A 20738-nucleotide genomic window follows, 5' to 3' on the forward strand; every position below is an offset into this window, starting at 1 on the left:
CATAATGTGGTTAATTAATCCCTCACTGTTGGACATTAGGGTTTTTACCACTAGGCCTTGAAAATTATCAAACAGTGAATGCAGTGAATATTCTTGTATGTACATCTTTGCACACTGAAAAAACAGTTAAAATATCCAATTAAATCAAGGAATATTTTCTTTCCTAGATGAACTGCCTTTTAAAATAAAATTAAAACATAATATAAAATAGTACATCTTATTTCTCTCATGAGCCATTTTAACACATTCTATACTTAGTCCTCTGTGTATGAAAGACATTAATAAATATTTTATAGTCTCTCTCAGTGTATATAGAAAATAAATAATTGTCATCTCACAATAAGCAAATAGCTGTATATACTGATTTTACCTTCGTCTTCCTTACACTTTGTTTGGCACATGCCTAAATGGTGAATTTAGCATTTAGAGATTAAGCTAATTTGATCACTGTAGGTCTGTTCATCTTAAATGTTATTTCTGTCACTCTCATCATCATTGTCTGGATTATCTGTGGGGTTTTTTTTTTTTTTTTTTTTTTGTGCCTTCTCCACATTGTTTGTGTGTTCATATAAGAAAAGATTTTAAATTGGGATCAGTAGAACAGTTAGCAAAAGTAAATTTTTCCTCTCCTTGGTTGTTTGATAATGTATAATTAATTTCAAAATATAACTCTTCCATATAAGTAATAGACTTCTTTAGCTTCAATTAAAAAATCCTTGGATAATATTTTTATTTTATTTTATGTTTAGATTATATATTTTTATATTTTTTATGAAAACTGATTAGATTTCTTAAAACTATAATTAAGTCCACATAGTTAATTATTTGGGTGGTTTTAACAGAAAACTGTTTGGGATTGGGAATCCCCACTATTAAATAAAACTTGATATTGGCACAAATGCTTTTAATTCTTTATTTTTAAATCCTTAAAATTAACTGGAAAACAATACATACTTCTTTAAAAAGTTACAATTGAAAATAAATACTCAATTCTAATCCAAATGTTTAACAATCATTCCATAACTTCTTGATCCGTTACTATACTCCAGGTATGAATGATGTTTGTTTTCTAACCTCAGATTATTTCAAAGTGGGTCTTAGTTTTGTTTTATAATCAAAAGAAAAGGAATTAGAGATGTGATTATTCTCATCAAGAACCTTCATGAAACAGACTTTTTATCCAAATTCAAATATTTATATAGAGATAGAAGAAAGGGGCGAAATGTTTTAAAATCATTAAATTAGCCGCAAGAATTTGGGATGCCACCAAGGCAGTTTCTCAATTCCAATAATATTAGTAACTTCAGACTTCCACATCTGTAACCGCAGGTTATCTAACTTTTTCTGAATTTGGGGGTTCATTCTTTGAGCTTTTGTGTTAAGCTTAAGAGTGTTCCCTCCTCAGATTCTCAGATTTGGGCATTTAGTTTAAGATCACAAGATGGATCACTGAGCCAGAGATCCTGCCCTGTTCTGATCACTGTTCAATTTCCTTATGAATTACGTCACTGCCAAACTGTGCCCCCGCTTCAAAGAAATGTGCGGGGTATGAAGCGGCTCTGAGGACTAGCTTCTAAATAGCTAGCTGTGTGTGTGTGTGTGTTGGAAAAGCAAATTAAAATTATTACTGTTTAAAGTGCACTCAAAAATTACTGAAGATGTACTGAAGATCTTTGTAGTATACGTGTATGTAGTACCACCTGAGCGACCACTGTCTTGCTACCAGTTAATCCGGCCATTTTTAAGTACATCTTTGGATTAAAAATTTGCCTATAATTTAACTACTTTTTTAACTTGAATGATATAGCAACATTGTATATGACTTTAACTTTTTGAATACATTAAGTAGCCTTTTTAAAATTAAAAATAACCACAGAAAATATAGATTTGAGAACAAGTAAACCTCTCAAATTGCTTGTATCAAGATAGAAGCTTACAGAATATGCAGTATGATTTTAGAAAACACATTAAATCAGGAGCAACAAATTGTTAGATTTGTTAATACAATGACTGAGAATGGACCAGGAGTTTCTAAGTTGATAAAAACAAATCTGTTTTGGATATTCATGAATTCTGTCACATCCACATTTTACTTCTCATTTTGTTCTTTGTCTTGAAAATATTACTGTGATAAAAAAAAGACCTTGTATAATTAAAAATGTATTATTAGGAAAGCCAATGGGATAGCTTTGATAAAAATGTCATTTATCAAATAGAAGTACTAAAATTGAAGACCTTCAGGAGGATTTGTATATGCATGTCTAAAAAATACAGGAGCATTTCCACCATAATTTAAATCAACTGTGTGATTATGATGAAACAAGAAATTATATTATTTTATTTAGGTAATGATTTAGCTTATTTTAAAAAAGAACCTGAGGCAACTTGAATTTACATCTTAATACATTAACACATGATCATTTCAAAGATACAAGCATGGAAACATTATAAACGTGCAGAATTTCTAATCATCTGATTGACTTAATTAAATTTTATTATAATTTGAAACTGCATTATTTGATTTGATTTTTAATATGTCATGACTCTAATTTTTAACATATTCAAATGACAAAATCAAGCCAGTAAGATATTTTCTATAATAAGCATAGTATTATCACATATAAGAATATCAATCTTAGAGATTCCTAGATAAGTTTACCTCCTAAAATCATAAACCAGCATTTCCCCAAAAGTGTTTTCTGTGACTCTTTCAGCAAGCTATTAACTGATAATAGGTGAAAAAATTTTGGAGGTTCTGTGGTCAAATTGTTAGTCCCTATTGTGGGATTTTCATGGCCTTTTCTATGCAAATTTAGATGATAAATCCTGGGATCTGGGGGAGAGATTGCAAAAAACCTCATTTTTATCACTTTCACTTATTTTCTTTTTGTAGAGTACAGGGTAGGACATCACAGTTGAAAGAAAGCTTAGAAATTATGTAGCCCATCCCCCTACCAGACAGTAAACAGTTCTCTGCTTGCATTGATTCTTCTAGAAAAAAAAAAGATTTAAGTTGGTTGAAACCAAAATAATGTCATTGAAAATATTATTTTGGGGTTATTTTCCTTAAAGTCAAGAATAATAAACTTGCTGGTGAGGAATCCCCTATGAGAAATCCCTTTATTGGCAGGAGATTTTCCTCTCTAAGGATAATATTGTTACAAAGTATTTTTATGGGACTAGGTTGATAAATATGGAGAAAGGAGATTGAAGACTTAATATGGGCTAATCCATTTTGAAGGGAGGCTTTCTCCTTATTGTTTGTCCCAAGGATTAGTCTCCCAGAAGAATTTCCCTCCAGTTTAAACTGTTTCTACCTGAGTTTATTGAATGTATATTCACTGAGGTGGTTCCTTGAGATTCCATTGGTTAAAGCACTAAATAAGAATTTTTCCATTTTGGAAGCAGCTGTAGGGTCTGGAAATGAGAGATGTTTGCGATTGGAATACAGTTTGAGATTGGAATACATTTAAATGGTTTTATCATTTTCTGTTTGCATCTTTGCATATACAGATTACTATTCCCCTTAGACCTCCCTGTAGCTTAAGTGTAAATTATGTAACATAAAATTGATTCTATCTCCTTTTTAAATCATTCCTAAGAAGAGAGGCACTTTTGCATGCAATATTAAACCAATATTCTTCAATGCAAGGATTAGCAAATTATGGCCTACAGGCCAAATCCAGCCCACTGCCTGTTTTGTAAATAAAGTTTTATTGGAATGCAATCATACTCATTTGTTTATGCATTTCCAACAGCTGTGTTCAGTGCTACAGTGGCAGTCATGACAGAGACCATGTGGTCTCAAAGCCTAAGAGATATACCATCTGGTCCTTTACAAAAATAGTTTGCCAACCCCTGCCAGTACATCAAAAGTGAATAGTGTCCATAGGATCTTCCATAGAAGGATGGCATCCAGAAAATAGTCTAAATATTTTATATATATATGCGTGTGTGCATATATCTATATATGGATATGCTTATATAGATAATGTATTTAAACTTCTTTGTTAATTCATATTTGTTCATATTTAAAATACTATTTTGCTACTGTAGTATAAAAATGAACCTTTTTTTTCTTTAGAAACTTCCCAGAAAAGTCAATTTAGCTGCTTTTTTATTCCTTGCCCTTGGTGAAAATAAATATATTTACCTGAGAATATCTTTTAAGGTACAAACAATTCCCAATTTGTATTTTAATAGACATATATGCTTGACTATATCTCACATTCACATCATGGAGGTCCTCACCTGTTTTTACATCTCATTCATTTTATATTAACATGATATTTATATTGCTTATTTTCAAATTTGGCACAGAACAAATTAATCAAATCACTACTAAAGTTCCTTTTAAGGAACACTTCACTTTTTTCAGTAGTTCATTTAAATTCCCTGGTACATTTAGGTATCATATAATGTTAGCTCTTTCTATGTCCTTTTATTCAAGATTTTCTTACTCCTTTTTTGAAATTTTTCTTTTTCACAGTGCTTTAATTAACTGACCTTTATTTATAATTTGCTGCTAACAAAAATTATCTGATATGCAATGATATTTTTGCAGGTTAGAAAGTAGTAATTTAATATTAAAATGTAAAATGGTTCAGGAGAGGATATAACCATTGATTACACTGATACATCTTTCAATCCCCTCTTCCCTTATACTATTTTAAAATCAGGTGAGTATTAAAATGCCTAGTTTTGTTGTCTAGATATCTTTTACTGTAAATTTTAATTTATAACCTTTAGCAAGGAATATGTACATCTGTGTTTTCATTCCTACCTACACACACAGTGCTTGTGAATTTACATGACAATCTTTTAGTATAGCTGTCTGCTTGAGACCACTGACATAAGATTATTTTTCCTAGTTTGCAAATTTGTAGCATAAAATTGAGATTTTGTTTTTCCACTTTACATATTTATGTAAAATGGAATTTTTCTATAAAATCTCTATAATAAAAATCATAAATATACTTTTTAAATGATTTTTCATATTTGCAAAACTTGCTGACTAAATTTAATTCTTATTCCAATAAAGGTTTCAAAAACCATCTTGATATCTGTAATTGATATATTTTGAGGTAGCACCTAATATAAAGGGCATTAGTCTTATTATGTAAAGGCTTAACACCTCATTTCCTCATCTTGCATTCTCATTTTCTTTGTTTATTTTCTGAATTAACTTTATAATAATTCATGCCTTTACTGGCAAGGTATGTTGACAGGAGTATTATTCCAAGCACCTCCCTCTGTTGATCCTAGTTCTGAAAATTAACGTTCAGAAATTTCTAATAACTGGATCAACATGTATGCTGAAGCTACCTGCTTTAATACAAGGGTTAATTCTGTGATAACTTTTCTAAATGCAGTTCTAAAATTGTATTTGAAATCGTTAGACATAACCTTATTTCCAATTAATAAATTAAGCACAAATGAATTAAAAGCCAAAGTTTTTATAATGTAATGCTACTGTTGTCAAATTTATGTGCTGCCAGATTTATCCTATTCTCCTGAACATACAAATATCAGAATGTGTTTTTTATCTAGTAAAGATTTATGGTCTTCTCTTGAAAATCATTTACATTTTTATTCACATGAAAATTTCTTTACGTATTGAATAATCATGCTTTTATTCACCAAACTGAATATTTTAAATACATCTGGAAAAATAATGACGTTTAATTTGTACCTACTATTTTGAGTGATAGTAATATATCAGCCTAGTATTTCTTCTTTTGTACATCCTGTAAGTACGGCTCAGAAATAAGAACTGAACATTAATTTTGTGGGTTTTTTTCTACTCAATAGGTACTATGGATATAGAGGAAAGAAATCGCCAAATGAAAATTAACAAATACAAACAGGTAGCCGGATCAGATCCCAGACTGGAACAAGATTACCATTCTAAGGCAAGACATTTTTCTTTTTAGTAGTTGTGAAATAAACAATCATATGAAACTGTTAGATTCTTTTGAACTGCTGAATGCAGGTTAGTCAGACACAAACACAGTGCTATGGCCCCATGATAGTTATAATGTGTTTACGTTTCAGCTCTTAGGGATAGTATTTGCCTTTTATTAAGAAAACACATAAAATATAGGTGATTAAAGAAATGAAACTTGTAAATGATTCGAAGAACAAATCTTTTAGAATTTTTCATTTTATAAAATCTGTAAAGGTCTCAACACCCTCAAATTCTTAGGGAGAACTTCTATTATCTTGTAATGGTTTTCTTACATTTAGAATTTTTTCCACTTTATAGTATTTTAATCAAATCTAATTTATACTGATTCATTGAAACAAAATACACACTCATGAGGAGGTGTTAGGAGTTCAACAGTCTTTTGATGAGAATCTTTCCGAGCTACTTTTTGGGAATATGTTGAGGTAAAGAGTCTACCAAAGGAGGGGAAAAAGAGTATTATTTCATTGCTTTTGCCCCTCATTGCCTTTATATTTTCAAAACATTTTTAGGTTCATGGTCTTATTCATGGTTGAAGTCATGAAAAGACTTTGCTTTGATGCACCTATGTAAGATTTAATAAAAGAATGATAATAGTAAAACTAACTCATAACATTTAGCTATTATGTGCTCTAGAACTTTAGTCATTACTCTCATGTGATGTTTGTGGTCTCTGTGTGTTAGAGAAATTGCAGTTTGGATTTTTATATATTTAGGAATTTTTTATCCTTACCTACTTAGCCTTCATTTTCTCCATTATTTGTATGCCATTCCTTAGTAAAGTCAAGCCTTATTAAGTAAAGTACAACTGGGTATGCTGCAATTTGTACTAACTCCACTAATACAACATAGAGGGGACAGAGCTTATTACATCAGCATCTACTTCCAACCAGCCAATCTGGTCCCCAAATTACATGACTACTGAGACGAATCACTTATCTGTTCATTTTACGTAATCCAAAGACCAAAGCATGATGTGCTAATAAAATAAGATAGTAAGATTTCTGTCAATATGTCTTGAGATGAGCACAGATTTGTTTGTTTATATCCCACTGTGCTGCTGGAAGGAATGTAGATGATTTATTAAAATATATATATTGTCAATGCAGACATGAGTTTCAAGGGAAACTGAGGCCATGGCAAGACAAAGTTACTCCATAAGGAAAATTTTTCAACAAATTGCATAGTGTGAGAGTCTACACACCTGCTATAGGTGAAGCAAGTATTTTGAACTTGAACTTCCTAGCAAGCAGCAACAGCAGAAAAAGGACACTTGTTCAATATTATGATTTGCATTGCTCATCCATTAACATATATCAGTTCCTTAGAAGCAATACTAAATATTTTTGTTATGGATCCCTTAGAGAAATTTATTCCAGAGGGGGGCACATGAGGTATACTATAGGCAAGGCTAAGATTTTTTTTCATATACAAGTTTTGATTTCTGCTAATTTATGGATAAATGAATGCTTAAGTCTTCAAAGTTCTATAACGTTGACACCAATCTTTTAGGTTGGAAAAAAATTAAGTCTTGGTAAAACTGAGTCTTTCTTAGACTCAAACTAAGCAATATAATTTCCTAGGCATCCTCTAAGGCAGTGATTTTCGAAGTATGGTTCTCAGATCAGCACCATCAGCGTCACCTGGGAACTTTTAGAAATGCATTTCTCCCAGCTCCATCCAGACTGACCGAATCAGAATCTCAGGGAATGGAGCCAGCAATCTGTGTTTTAACAGTCCCTCCAGGTGATTCTGCTTTAGACTAAAGTTTGAGAACCACTGCTGTAAGGTGAACTGTTTGTAAAATGTACTCTCAGGTGACTGAATGAGTTGACTTGCTCTGTTAGGGTTACAGCTAGAAGCCAATAGTGGATAATATCCAAAATGTGTGCCCTTTTTTTTCAGATCTGATAACTGTACAAGGCCCCTCATAGTTTGTAGCAGATCATATCACTTGCATATCAAATACCTAACATTCTGGTCTCTTATACTGGAGTCATTCATCCATCTTATCCAAAAATGAATCAAATCATTAAGGTATAAAATTTTTAAAAGGTCCAAAGTACAACCATATTTTGTCCCATGCAAATCATTCCCTGATGCAGAGCTGTCTTCACTGGGTCATCTATCACTGCACCCTCCCTGGATTGGTCTTTCTGTCTCGTGGGTCAAAGGGAAAATGGTAAGATTTTTCCATTAAGGACATATATAGACGTAGTTATTAATAATTTCTACATTAAAAACTCCTTAGATTAAAATTTTCAGCAGCATCCCTCTCTTTGTTGTGAGGGTTATCTAGCTTTTGTTTCCATTCTTTACATCCTTACGTTGTTAAAAGCTCCAATTATGGGAGTCTCCCATTGCATTGAATTATGTGTTTTAATACATTAGCTCCAATTCCTGAAATAAAAATCATTTGACAGATTAGGGAACCAAGTTATAGAGAGTTTAAGTAATCCACCCAAGGTCACATAGCCACTAAGTCATGGGAAGTAAATTGTAGCTAATATGTTTTATTAGGTTTGTGATATCAGATTAAATCCATGCAAAGCCTTAGACATGCGGAGCATGTGGTCTACTTCTGAACTGTATCTTTGAAATTCCAGTGAAGCTGTTTTGCAGCTTCACTGACTTCTCTGTTTAGAAGCTAAGAGTTAGGCTGTTTTTTTTTTTTTTTTTTTTTAACTATACATTCCACATTCTAAGTGGCATTGCCTTCCTGAATTTCTCAAGGCTTCTGCTTTGATAGTTGTAAGTAGTTCTTACTTAACTTACTTTAATAAATAACTCGCTTCTGTGCATCTACAGAGTAATACCTATTAAGTTACTGTCTTTCTAAGAGTATTTTATGTATGTTAGGAAAATTGAAAGCAGAAAGTGCTTTCCTCTTTAATGTTCCTCTTTAATCAGCAGATTATTTTTACAGGATTTTCCCTCCCCCTCAAATAGAACTTAACTGTTTAGTCAGTGTACCTTTCATGCCTATTGTACTCTCTTTATCCCAGCTTAAATGTGATTTATCTATTCTACTCTTGGCAGTCATTTAAGGATCAGTTTTTACTTTTCTCTACTCTTCATTGGTTCAGAAGAATGTGATTAGTCTACTAATTTTAATGGTGCAAATTGTAGCTCATCATAGGCCAACTACCCTTCTGTGAGTTATATAATGATCAGTTACCATAATAAGCAATAATTAAAAGTCAAGCAACATATTTTTACCTGAAAATTAGTATCAAGAATTTTGTTTGTGATGTTTATTTTTTTAATTAATCATATCTAATATCTTTTAAATGATCCAAGAAGCAATATTAAGTTATACAAATATTTTTTAAAGGGTGAGCCATAACATTTCAATAGATCATGCTATAAAATTCATTGGCACAGTATTTATTTGGAACTTAAAGCTTATTTCCCTGTAGAAACAATGCTTTTTTTTTTTTTTTAATGGTGGTCATGTTCCCACAAAAAAACATTGCAAAAGCCCATCTTACACCTATAATAGCACTTATCATATTATAGTTTTCAGTTTTCTTATTTGTCTTCCTAGAATTAATGAGTGATGTAATCCATAAATTTCCCAGAGCTTTTCACATGCATATCGGAAGTCCATAATAATCCATTTAAGCTATAATCTAATAGATGGAGTTAGCTTTCTTGAAGCTCAGGGCTACCAAGTGAAGGATAGGAAAGAGATTTTCTCCATTCGTTGTGCATGCCTAATCCTGGGTATCTTTCTCCCTATATCCTGTCACCTTTTTCCCCAGGCTTTTAATCCTTTACACACTCATTCACAGATCTTAAAACGTATTAGGGGAAAAGTAATCAATTAAGCTAATTTACCTTAAAATATCAATAATGTAATACAGATATAGTTTCTTTTTTTCTTGAAATGTCTCTAATAAACAATTGATAGAATTATAGACAGTATCAGTATAAACTATTTCAGACAGTAAGGAGAAAATACTTTTGGCAAGTGGACTACCACTGTCAGCTAAACTCCTCCATTTGATTAGAGCTATTTTTTCCTTCTCTCGACTCTGAACAAACACATTTAATGCAAGCTTTACGTGTTTTATATTAACTTTCTCAACACAGGCAACTGGGGCACCAGGAAAGGGGAGAGAGACTGGAGCTGGTTAGGAGAGACAATGTATGGGCTGTTTATACATTTGATGTTTGCAAGCCAAGAGTAAATTCAGGTTTAAATATCATTAAATGTGCAGCAATGCATAATTATAATGTAGTGGAGGAGAGCACTACTGGGGGTCAAGCAGACTCCAGTTCTACTACCTGGGTGACTTTGAGTAAGTTTATCTCTCATTCTCAGTTTCTTTACTTATTAAACAAGGCTTTGATGTCTATTTCATAGGTTCATGATGAGGATTAAATGAGATTGTTCATATAAATGATTTAGCACCTAATAAAATATTCAATGAATGATGCAGATAATATTAGTTATTATTTTTATAGTAACATCAAATATAATCATAGGTACCAGAAATGAATATGAGAAGGCTGAAAAGAAATAGTAAAGAAATAATTGAGCTAATGAAAAGGATTTTAATGTATCTCAGATATCATTAAATGCTTCCTTTATTCTTGAAGTTGGGGTAGCCAGTTATTCAAGTGGCAGATATCTAAAGGAAATATCAAATTTAGGGAGAAAGAATGTAAGAATCTCAATGTGATATGGAGACAGAAAGATAAAAAGAGACTGAAACATGATGTGTGATGAAAAAGTACAAAGTAAATTACTGAAATTAAGAAATCATGCCATCAAGGTTTATGTTAAGTGTGATAGGCCCTGGATGAAGTGATTTACGGTTCACATCTGGGTGTGGGTATTTAAAAAGAAATACCTGTTAATACCAATGATATAAAATGGATCTGAGAAGTCAAATACTAAACTTATAAAAAGCAAATTTTAAAGTGTACATTAGGTGGCCTTATACAAATGGCTAAGAAAAAACAGAAAATGCATCGGTTTGGATGTGATATAGAAGTAAAGAAATGTTTTAGTTTTACAGCAATGATTAAAATAGAATGCTAGGTGGGGAGAGGAGAAAAGATTTTTCCTAAGCAGAGAAGTTAAGTTGCAGGTAACATATAACACAACTCAATAACGTAATAAGGTTGGGCCAGGCCAAGTCTGCTGCAGGAAGAAGTACTGCAGCATCATTTCTCAAACTTCGAAAAGAACCTGGTGTTCACATAAAAACAAGTATCATTGTGCCAGCATTGGATGGAATCATCTGATGATTAGAAAAGAATTCTAATAGGAATGATCTCAGTTACCCAATCTCTACCATTCAGAGTATTCAAGGAGTAGGATTGGATGTACTAAAGGAATTAAAGAAGCATCTTCCTCGGAATAAGTGTCTACTTTTTCATGAACAGAGGTAGGATTCAGGTCTCCTGCTGGGCTTGGTCAGCCATTACTGTAACCACATATTCTCTAGATGGTTTCATGTTTTTGAATCAGAATTGAGATCACCAACTCATGGTTTCCACTCCAAGCCAGGTCAAGGAATCTTACTACCTACTGAGGAAGATTCTAGAGAGAATGCCAGTAGATGCACCTGGATTTATTCAAGAATATACACCATTTCACTAAGCTTCTCCGCTACTTGGACAATTTTTTCTGTTGTTTTGTTCATTTCCACATAACCCTGCAATCAGATAGATTTATGTTCTATAGCAAAATCCCAAGAGAAACTTCTGGATATCAGTGAAACTGCTAATGGGGGTGGGGGGCTGGGGGTGGAGAACCACAATGTGTATTACCTAAAGCCTTTCTTACTGTCAGACTTAGCCTGCAAGGCTCTGAGAAAGTGTGCTAAGCCCTGGATGCTGCCGTCATACCTCTCCTCCACCAACTGAGGAAACATTTTGACCAAGTAGTGCACACTTTAGATTGCTCCCTGGTCCCAAACCACCAGGCTGCACCTGTCTAGGCTGTCTGGCTGCTGTCCAAGGCAGCCTTCAAGCCTTTATCAGTCACCTGTTGTTTTCATTACTTTTTTTTTTTTCCTAGAATAATATCAGTTTACTACCACTGGCAAGAAAGAATAGCCGTTTATTCAAGTAGATACAGAACACTTGTTTGCTCAAATTTTAATACTGTTTTACATATTTTCTGTTTGTGAAACAATTCCTATTATACTATTTTTATAAACAAAAATTTCAACTGATGACAGATAGATTTGATATTCACTTGTCAGTCACACAGTTGATAATCTTGAGGGGAAAATACAACAAAGACATAATACAATTAACAGAAATTCTTAATATACATGTAGCATGGAAGATACATTTTATTTATTACTTTTTACATATTCTAAAGACATTCAAATGAAGATAGATAGATTCAAATTGTTTGATAAATGGTTCTGGTGGTTGAGGTCTTTCATTTTATATTTTGTAATAAGAAAATCCAAAATTATTAATGCTGAATTTCTCATTGTACATTCTACTGTGTACTTGTTTACAACACCCTTTGATTGTTCCAGTACCAAACAAGTATGTTTATGAAGAGAAACAAACCTAGATTTTATGTCTAGATTATTAAACTCTCATGGAAGAGCAGCAATATGCAATATGATCCTAGAATTGGAAAAGATAGTAGTCGTAATCTTATCAAGACCTGATAAAATACTTTAGTCCCACCTACAAAATCAACAGACACTCCCATTGAAACGAAAAAGGAAGTTTATGAAATCCTATTTTAAAAAGTCTTTATGTTCTGTTTTCCCTCATCAATAGTTTCTTTTTAGTCATGTTTGTGAAGGTAGAGTTCTCATTCAAAATTTATCCAAAAGTAACTGAAAAGTTTCTATATGTAGTTACATAATTTCTTCCCTTAACCATGAGATAAAGAAAGGGATAATCAATATATCATCAGGGGACGAGAAGCCATTGCAAGTATAATTTCTTTCTGTTCGTGTCAATTAATTATCAGTAGCTACAGTAACAGCTCCACTTACAACAGAACTTCTGAGGTCTTGATTACAATGATAGAGATGTATGACCAGTTTTATCACTCTTCAGTTTGTTTTTAGTGGTCATTATTAAATATAGACAATGGAGTAGTATTAAAAGTGTAGACTCTAGAGCCACACTGCCTAGGTTCAAATTCCACCTCTATCACTGAGTATCTGTGTGCAAATTACTTGACATCCCTAGGGTTTGGTTTCTTTTTTTATAAGGTAGTGTTCCTAATAGTACCGACTTCATAGGATTGGTTTAAGGATTAAATCAATCACACATGTGTAACTCTTAGAACAGAGTCTGACACATAATAAGGCAATCAGTAAATGTTAGCTGTCATGATGATGATGGTGGTGGTGGATGAGGATGGGGAAAAACAGAAGAATCTTTTCCAACAGATAACTTACTCTTAACCAAAGTTCTTGGTGGTTCAGGTTTATATTTATAGCCATCAGTAATCAACTAGAGATAGATAAGTATATCTTTAAAATAACCCTAAAAATAGGTGGTTTGGAGAGGTAGGAAAATTTATATTTTTAAAAGCCTAAAAACTGATTTATCTTATTTTTACCAGTGTAGTCAAATTTTTATCTACCCCAAATGATTCCTCAGTACTGACCATGGCATTTTTCACCCTATGAGATATATGTATATATTCTGTTTTATATGCTGATTATTTGCTTATTCCCTATTTTTTATACTAAACTATACAACTATACACTTCTTAAGAATGGGGGCTATATCGTATTCATCTTTGTGTTCTCTCCTGTGGCAGACACTATGACTTGGCTACAATACGCAATCAATAGGATTTTTTTTTTTTTTAATGAATGAACATGGATGTGGATGCTGAGAGGAAACTAGAATGGCAGGTGTAAGATATATTGGAAAAGGTTTTAAAGGGGATGAATTTTAAGCATTTTGTGCCAATATAAGGAAAGGGTATGGTCTTCAAGAGAAGATATGGGGGAATTATTTTATAGAGTTCAAAGCAAGTTTTCTAATGGGCATATGATTATCGATTTCTTTCTAGAGTGAGTTGTAGTAGAAAAAATACGGGGAAAGAAATTGGAAGATTTGAGTTCTAATTTTGATTCTACCACTTATAAGACTTTGAAAAAATTGCTCACTATTTTTCCATAATCCTCCTTTCTTTGTTTCTATCCACAAATTGAGGGAACTTCATAATCTATAAAGTGCTACACAAATGTATGGCATTTGCAGGCCCCATTGAAAAGGTCACTATGTGTTAACATCTGGGTTTTAGGCAGTCTCATCATTAATTAAGCAAATATTTAATATCATAGCCAAATCTTTTAAATTAGTTTTGAACTAGATTTTCTATGTTTCACTTTCTTCAATTCTAGTGTTTCATTCAATGATTCAATAAACTCTGATCAATGTCAGGTCCTCTAATTGTATCTCCATATATTTTTTTTATTAACTTACAGCATAGCAATAATGACTGTAGGAAATAAATTTTTATGTATAGTGTTTTTGCCTCTTATTTTACACAAAATATTTGATAGCTAAGTTTGAGTTGGCAGGTTGAAATGTTTAGTCAGTCAATTAGTATGGCAACATAGAGCCAGCCACATCTTTGATTTAAATTTAATTTTGGCCAAATAAATTAAAGGTATCTACAATTTTATTATGTAATAGCTTTGTCCATGAGCAAAAAGATTAGTTGTAATTTTTCTTCAACTGGAAGGATTACAGGTATATATTAGCAAAATTAATATATCAATGTTTTACTAAACATTTAGAATTTTGATTGTTCTATTTCATCAGTTTTGAAGATTTTAAAACAATATAATACAGCAGTCTGGAAATGATAGAACAAACCTTGGAATATATCTTATATAAGAGAAGGAACTGGGCTGGTAATAAGTTCAGGAGGTAGAAATAATATATGTAAAAGAGAACAGCACTCTGCTTGACACATGGGAGTGCTCAATAATGGTAGTTATTTTATTATTTATTATAATATATGGGGTAAGGATAATTTAAAAAATTACATTTGAACTCCATTCAGATGGATGAACCAAAACCCAATAATTCAATTCAACTCACTGACTAAACTAAGAAAATAGCTGAGATTTTTTGGGTTGGCCACCCTTTTTCAGTCATTTTCATGATAAGAAATACTCATACCAAGGCTAACAATCTCTAGAGCCCGGTTCTATAGGAACAGGATGTTACTTCTTAAGCCTTTGTTCATCTTCTACCAAAGAAAAAAAAGTATTAGCTGAATTTTAATTGAAGTGTAAAGGGGTTATTTCAATAGAACTTCTCTTTATTCAAATTAATTTATATGATATTGTGTTTGATTATTTTAAAGTTTTTCGTCAAACCCGTTTTTTATTTTAAAGTTTTATTTAAAATCCATCCAATTATACATATAAGTAGTTGTTTTTGTACTTTCTATTATTCTGATTATAATTGTCATTTTTATAGATTTTTCAAAATTCCAGAAAACAAAGAAAATCTTTATTTTAGAAAACAGTGTGTGAACTTTTAACAGTATGTGACTTAGGTTCTAAATTATGCTTAGCTAAAATCCCATTAAAAGTGATACAAATTATAGTTCATAAAATTTTTAAAACTCAAAAGAAATGTAAAACTTTTGAGTGATCTAATCATAATGAATTCTTTAACTTTCTCCTCAATTTTCTCACCTGTAAAATGAAGGAGATAGAGTACATCCTCTCTGGGGTCCCTTTCAACTTTAAAATATCATGATTTATTAAAACTGACTCATTGATGAGTGAATAACAAAGTATGTTTCAGCACCAAATGACTTTCTTAAATGAATGGTGGTCATGAGTCCCCTTTTGTATGTCTGAACATGGTTTTAAGTCTCAGAGGGAATTCAGTAGCTTTTTCTTTACTGCAACCCAGAGCTGTGCATACCTGGGCTGTCCTTGGGCTGATAACTGTAATTCTGGATTCTGGTTCTGTAACCTTAAAAGAAAAAAATAATTTCCAGATAAACTATCAAATGAATAAAATGAAGGACTGAGTAACTGAGGAAGGAATGTGGGAAGGAAAGGATAAAGGGAGCAAGGGAGGGAAGAAGAAAAAAGAAAGGAGGAAAGGTAAGGCAGGGAGAAGAATAAGGGAGGGAGGCATAATCCTTCCACTCTAGGAGCTCACAATCTAATTAGGGAGAAATGTATACCTAAGTAATGCTCACACGAAATTGGCTGTAAGTGAGATAATAAAAACAAACCATGTAAAGGAAGTCTAAAAAGAGAAATGTTCATTTGGCCTGGAGAAATCTGGGAATACCTTAGAGAGCTTGAGCGAAGGTATATGAGCACAAGCCATATTAAAGAACAGCTAGAAGTTCTCTACAGTCGAAATATACAACAGATTGGGATATGTAGTAACAGAGAAGAATGGAAACATAGGCTGGGACCAGATTGCGAAGGACTTTGAATATTTTGGCTAAAAATCTAGAATATTCTTCTTTACAATGATGGGTTTTTAAAGATTTTTGGGGATGTCACCAATATGAACAAACATATACTTTTAAGAAGATAAATCTAATGATATACTTAAGATGCATTTGAAAATGATATTGAAGACAAGAAGTTCCATTCAGAAGCTTTTGATATAGTCCAAGCAAAACTTAGTTCTTGCCTCTGCTATGACTGTTGGCTTCATCCCAAATGGTTTTTAGGTGCATCTAGATGTTCCTCTGTTTTTTCATACAGGTGAGGCATAGGAAGCCTCTTCCAGATTTGCTGCAGAATGTAATTATATCTGTTGTATGCCTGAATTTGATGAGTCAGGACAATTCTCAGGCCCTTTCAGGTTTTTTAATACTGTATTATTATTCTGACTATTATTTAGCTCTCACTTTCCTGAATACAAGTACCTGGAGTCATTTTATTAACTTCTCAAGTATGAATACTTGAGGAGCCCCACTTCATATCCCCAGCCAATTGATTGTGGCCCACTCATTTTTGTTATAGTTCTGCCTGTTTCAAATTTTCAGGGGGTTGTCCAAGTTTTATTTCTGTTGCAACTTTTTGTATGTTAGCTTGTCACAATATCTGTAGTATTGCTACCCTTTATCCTAATAAAGGATATAGCCAACAAATAATTACAAAATCATATAAAAAGCACCAAAAGACTTAGTGCCAAAGAGTTCCTATGGCTAGGAAAGTTTTCTTTATGATTTTCCTTGACTCTAGCTAGATCTTATGGGTTTCTGATCAGAAGGCTTGGAGAAATATTTAGCCATAATAATGGTTTACAAGCTGTAACAGTGACTCTTCTGTCTTGTGAAGAAATAATGAGTGGGCCTGTTGAGTTGGACTAGCAGCAGATATTCTTTTCTTCCACCTCTGGATTTGGATGTAAATGAAATGTTATGAACATCAAAATGAGATGCTGTTATTAATATATGTGAAGATCTGGGGAGAATAGACTCTGAGAACACTTCTTGTTTATGGCAGAAATTTGACATGAATTTGATATAGCACTGAATAATAAAGGGCATAAAAGTAAATCTTAACATTCACTTAAACTGTTGAAAAAGGAAACACATTTACCTAAATGGATACATGTAAATCAATAAATGGCTAAATGTTACATATTATCTTTAAAATAAAAAAATACTTATCAGATATGGTGAAGAAAAAATTATATGTGAAATATTTGAAAGTTGTTTGTAAACCATAAAAATTATTCAAATATTCATTATTATCAATATTATGGTCATGGGTTGTTACTTTCCTTGATTTAACTTTCCTTGATATCAAGTATAAACATAATTATAAAAGCAAACCAGGTGAAACAGTTTCAAGAGCAAAAAAACATAAATTTCTAAGTCAGGCTTATCCTATCCTAAATAAATAAGCCAACCTGGTGTCAAAGGATATACATACCCTATCTTTTGAATGAGAAATGAAATAAAGAATCTATTTATAAAATTTTCATTTAGTTTAAGTTCTTTTGAGTTGAAATAAAAATTGAGTTAATAGCAGAATGATGATTTCTTTAGTTTCATCATACACTATGCCTAATAATCATCATGGAGAAATATTTACTATTTATCAAGACTTGTGCTCTCATTTAAACCTCACAGCAGTCCTGTGAGGAAAGTATTATCTACTCTTTATAGATAAAGAAACAGGCTCAGAGAAGTAAAGAGACTTTCCCAAGATTACATACCTAATACTAATAGGTGGGAGAGCAGAGTTACACATTCAGATCTTTCACCTCTGAATCTCATAGTTACTGTGATGCACTGCCTCATGTATCAAAATGAGATAAAGATGTTATGATTTTATTAATATTGCCAGCTAAGGAATGTGCTATTATACGATGAGGTCAGATAACACTTATTTTCTGACACAGAACATGAAGAGTTGGGTTTGCGTTTGCTGATCATAATGAAAACCTGAGAAAATTATCTTGATAAATAACGGGTTTGTTTCTCACACAACCCAGAGCTGCTATGACTGCACCTAAAGAGCCAAGAACCCTCCACATTCGTTCTTAGAGTAAGACTTTCATCTACATTGTCACAGAATTGTCACTCTCCCTCTCAAGCTCATGTTTAAACTCCAACCAGAAAGAAAAGGGAAGAGCAAAAGAGAAAGGGCCCCATCAGTTGAATCTGCCCCTTGTCAGGAGAGTAGTAGCTCTCCAAGGCCAAACTCATGTCACATGATCACCCTAGGTACAAGGTGTTTGAACACCAAAATAGATTTAGATTCTTTTAGTTAAGAACAAAAAGGAGAAGGAATATTGGTTAGGCATTCAGCAGCAGCCACCAGAAATGAATATTTGTGAAATGCTGTAATTGCTAACAAGAAAAGCAAAGGGCCCGTTCATAAACCCAAACAACTAAAAATAAAGATGATATTTGTTTCCATAAAAGAAGCATAAAGTAATATTTATTGACTAATTAGATATGAAGGATATTGTATTGGGGAAGGAGGAGTCAAGGATAACTCACCAGCATTCTAAGTTTTATGCTCAGTTGGCTATTGAGCCTGTTAAATAAGGCAGGTGATACAGGAACAGCTGCTTTGGGGTAAAAGAGGATAAATTTGGTTTGGCCACACTGAATTTGTTGTTCCTGAGTAGTAGTTAAAGGCAGAGAAATGGATTGCATCATCTTGGGAGAATGTGTGTAGTGAAAAGAAAGGGGACTAAATACTGAAGAGAAGTGAGCAAAGGAAATTAAGAAGAACAGTCAGGGAGCAAGGGAGAAACCATGAATGATGTTGTCAGAAGGCCGTTGTGGGGGAAGTGTCAAGAGATTCAAGAAGAAAGAGGACTTCAACAATAGCAGATGTAATAGCAAAATCAAAAAAGGAGAAAACTAAAAGACACCACTGACTTGTAAATTAGGATGTGATAGTGTTTTATTTTGAGGGGGGCAGGAGGAGACAGTTGCAGTAAATGGTGTTTTAGAATAAGCAGTGTGTTATAGACTCTAAGGACGAAAGTGGTAAATGCATTTGGTAAGGGCAAAAGCTTGAGCTCCGCAGCTATCTGAGATCTCTAAAATGGGATTTCATTGCAGAACTGATTTTCAAATTTGAAAATTATGAAGAATATATGGAAATAATTAAGGATGATGTTGCTCAAGGAGCAGCTGATTACTAACAGATTTCCCACAGAGCTAAGCCTTTGAGAAAGTCAAGATTGACTACCAGCAATAATTCCTGTATAAATTCTCCAGGAAAAATTACTCACCTTATAAATTTCCTTTAGATGAAGAGACAGTTAGTTGTTCTTTAGTCCGTCTTGGCCAACATGCTAATGGCTACCCTTTCTTTGATTGCGGCTTTTTTATCTCAAGCTGTATTTACTATTCCATGTTTCACAGGATTTCCTTGGATGAGTAATTTACAAATAAGATCTCATTTTCCCTCACTCATTGTTTCCTAAGGGGTCTTAGTGAATCCTACAAACAATAACGTATTTCTAAACCCCACACCCAGTGGTGCCCAACTGTACATTCAGTGACCACTTTGTAATTTGAAATCAGCTATGGTGTACCTGTTTACACCACAGAAATCAGCAAATGCTGAAAATCAGGGCTTTTTCCCTCAGAGGACTGCTTGTTAGACAATTTACCTTTCCTTTGACTCTGTCACAAAGGCTACCTCATGTGGTCTGGGAAGAATAAATAATATAATCCCCATGCATTATTTAAAACAGTGCCTATCATAGAGTAGGCATAAATAATTTGAGTTCTTTTTATTATTGTACCGGACTGAAAATGCCATCAAGCCTGATGGCCATTAAGACAGAACACTCAGAAACTTGGTCTCCAGTGAAAATTTTAGTCTTGACTCCTTTCCGGGGTGAGGCATGGTATTTGTTAGGCTTCTGCTTTAACCTAGAATGCTCTCCCTTGAGCTCTCCAGGTACCAGAAACCTCTCAAACTGAGGTTTCATTTGCAGAATATTATTTAGAATGCTAAGTCTTACTAAGACCTCAAATGTCTCTGCCCATTTCTGTCTGCCTTCTCCCTCCCAAGTAGAAACCATTATTATTACAGGATACCCTCTTTACAGTTTAATCTGAGCAAAGTTAAAGAGAGAATACCTGTAACTGTGCTGTTATCAAAATTATCATCTAGATTATCATCTAAAATAAAAATGAGGTGGGGAAATAAGAGCCTCTTGCTTGTGATTATTATACTGGCTGCATTGCCAGGACTCCTTCTGCTCTGCTCTGTCCCCTCCTCTACACTCCCAGACTGATGTCAGGAGCCCTTCCCAGAACTTTCAGCCTCCCTTGCTCTTCCAGATA

At 33.1% G+C, this 20738-nt stretch overlaps 1 protein-coding gene across 49 annotated transcripts in view; it reads left to right on the forward strand.

Annotated features, from left to right (window-relative positions):
• RIMS2 (regulating synaptic membrane exocytosis 2) overlaps positions 1 to 20738 on the forward strand; it is a 731813-nt gene that overhangs the window by 553080 nt on the left and 157995 nt on the right. For 26 of the 49 annotated variants that reach the window (XM_037802482.1, XM_037802459.1, XM_037802461.1 and 23 more), the window contains one exon: positions 5812 to 5912. The exons of the other annotated variants lie outside the window; for them this stretch is intronic. In XM_037802482.1, coding sequence (XP_037658410.1) covers positions 5812 to 5912 — 101 coding nt within the window. The remainder of the gene's footprint in view (positions 1 to 5811; positions 5913 to 20738) is intronic. 49 annotated transcript variants of the gene reach the window in all.

Source organism: Choloepus didactylus, chromosome 14 (assembly GCF_015220235.1).
Source record: "Choloepus didactylus isolate mChoDid1 chromosome 14, mChoDid1.pri, whole genome shotgun sequence".
NCBI lineage: Eukaryota > Metazoa > Chordata > Mammalia > Pilosa > Megalonychidae > Choloepus > Choloepus didactylus.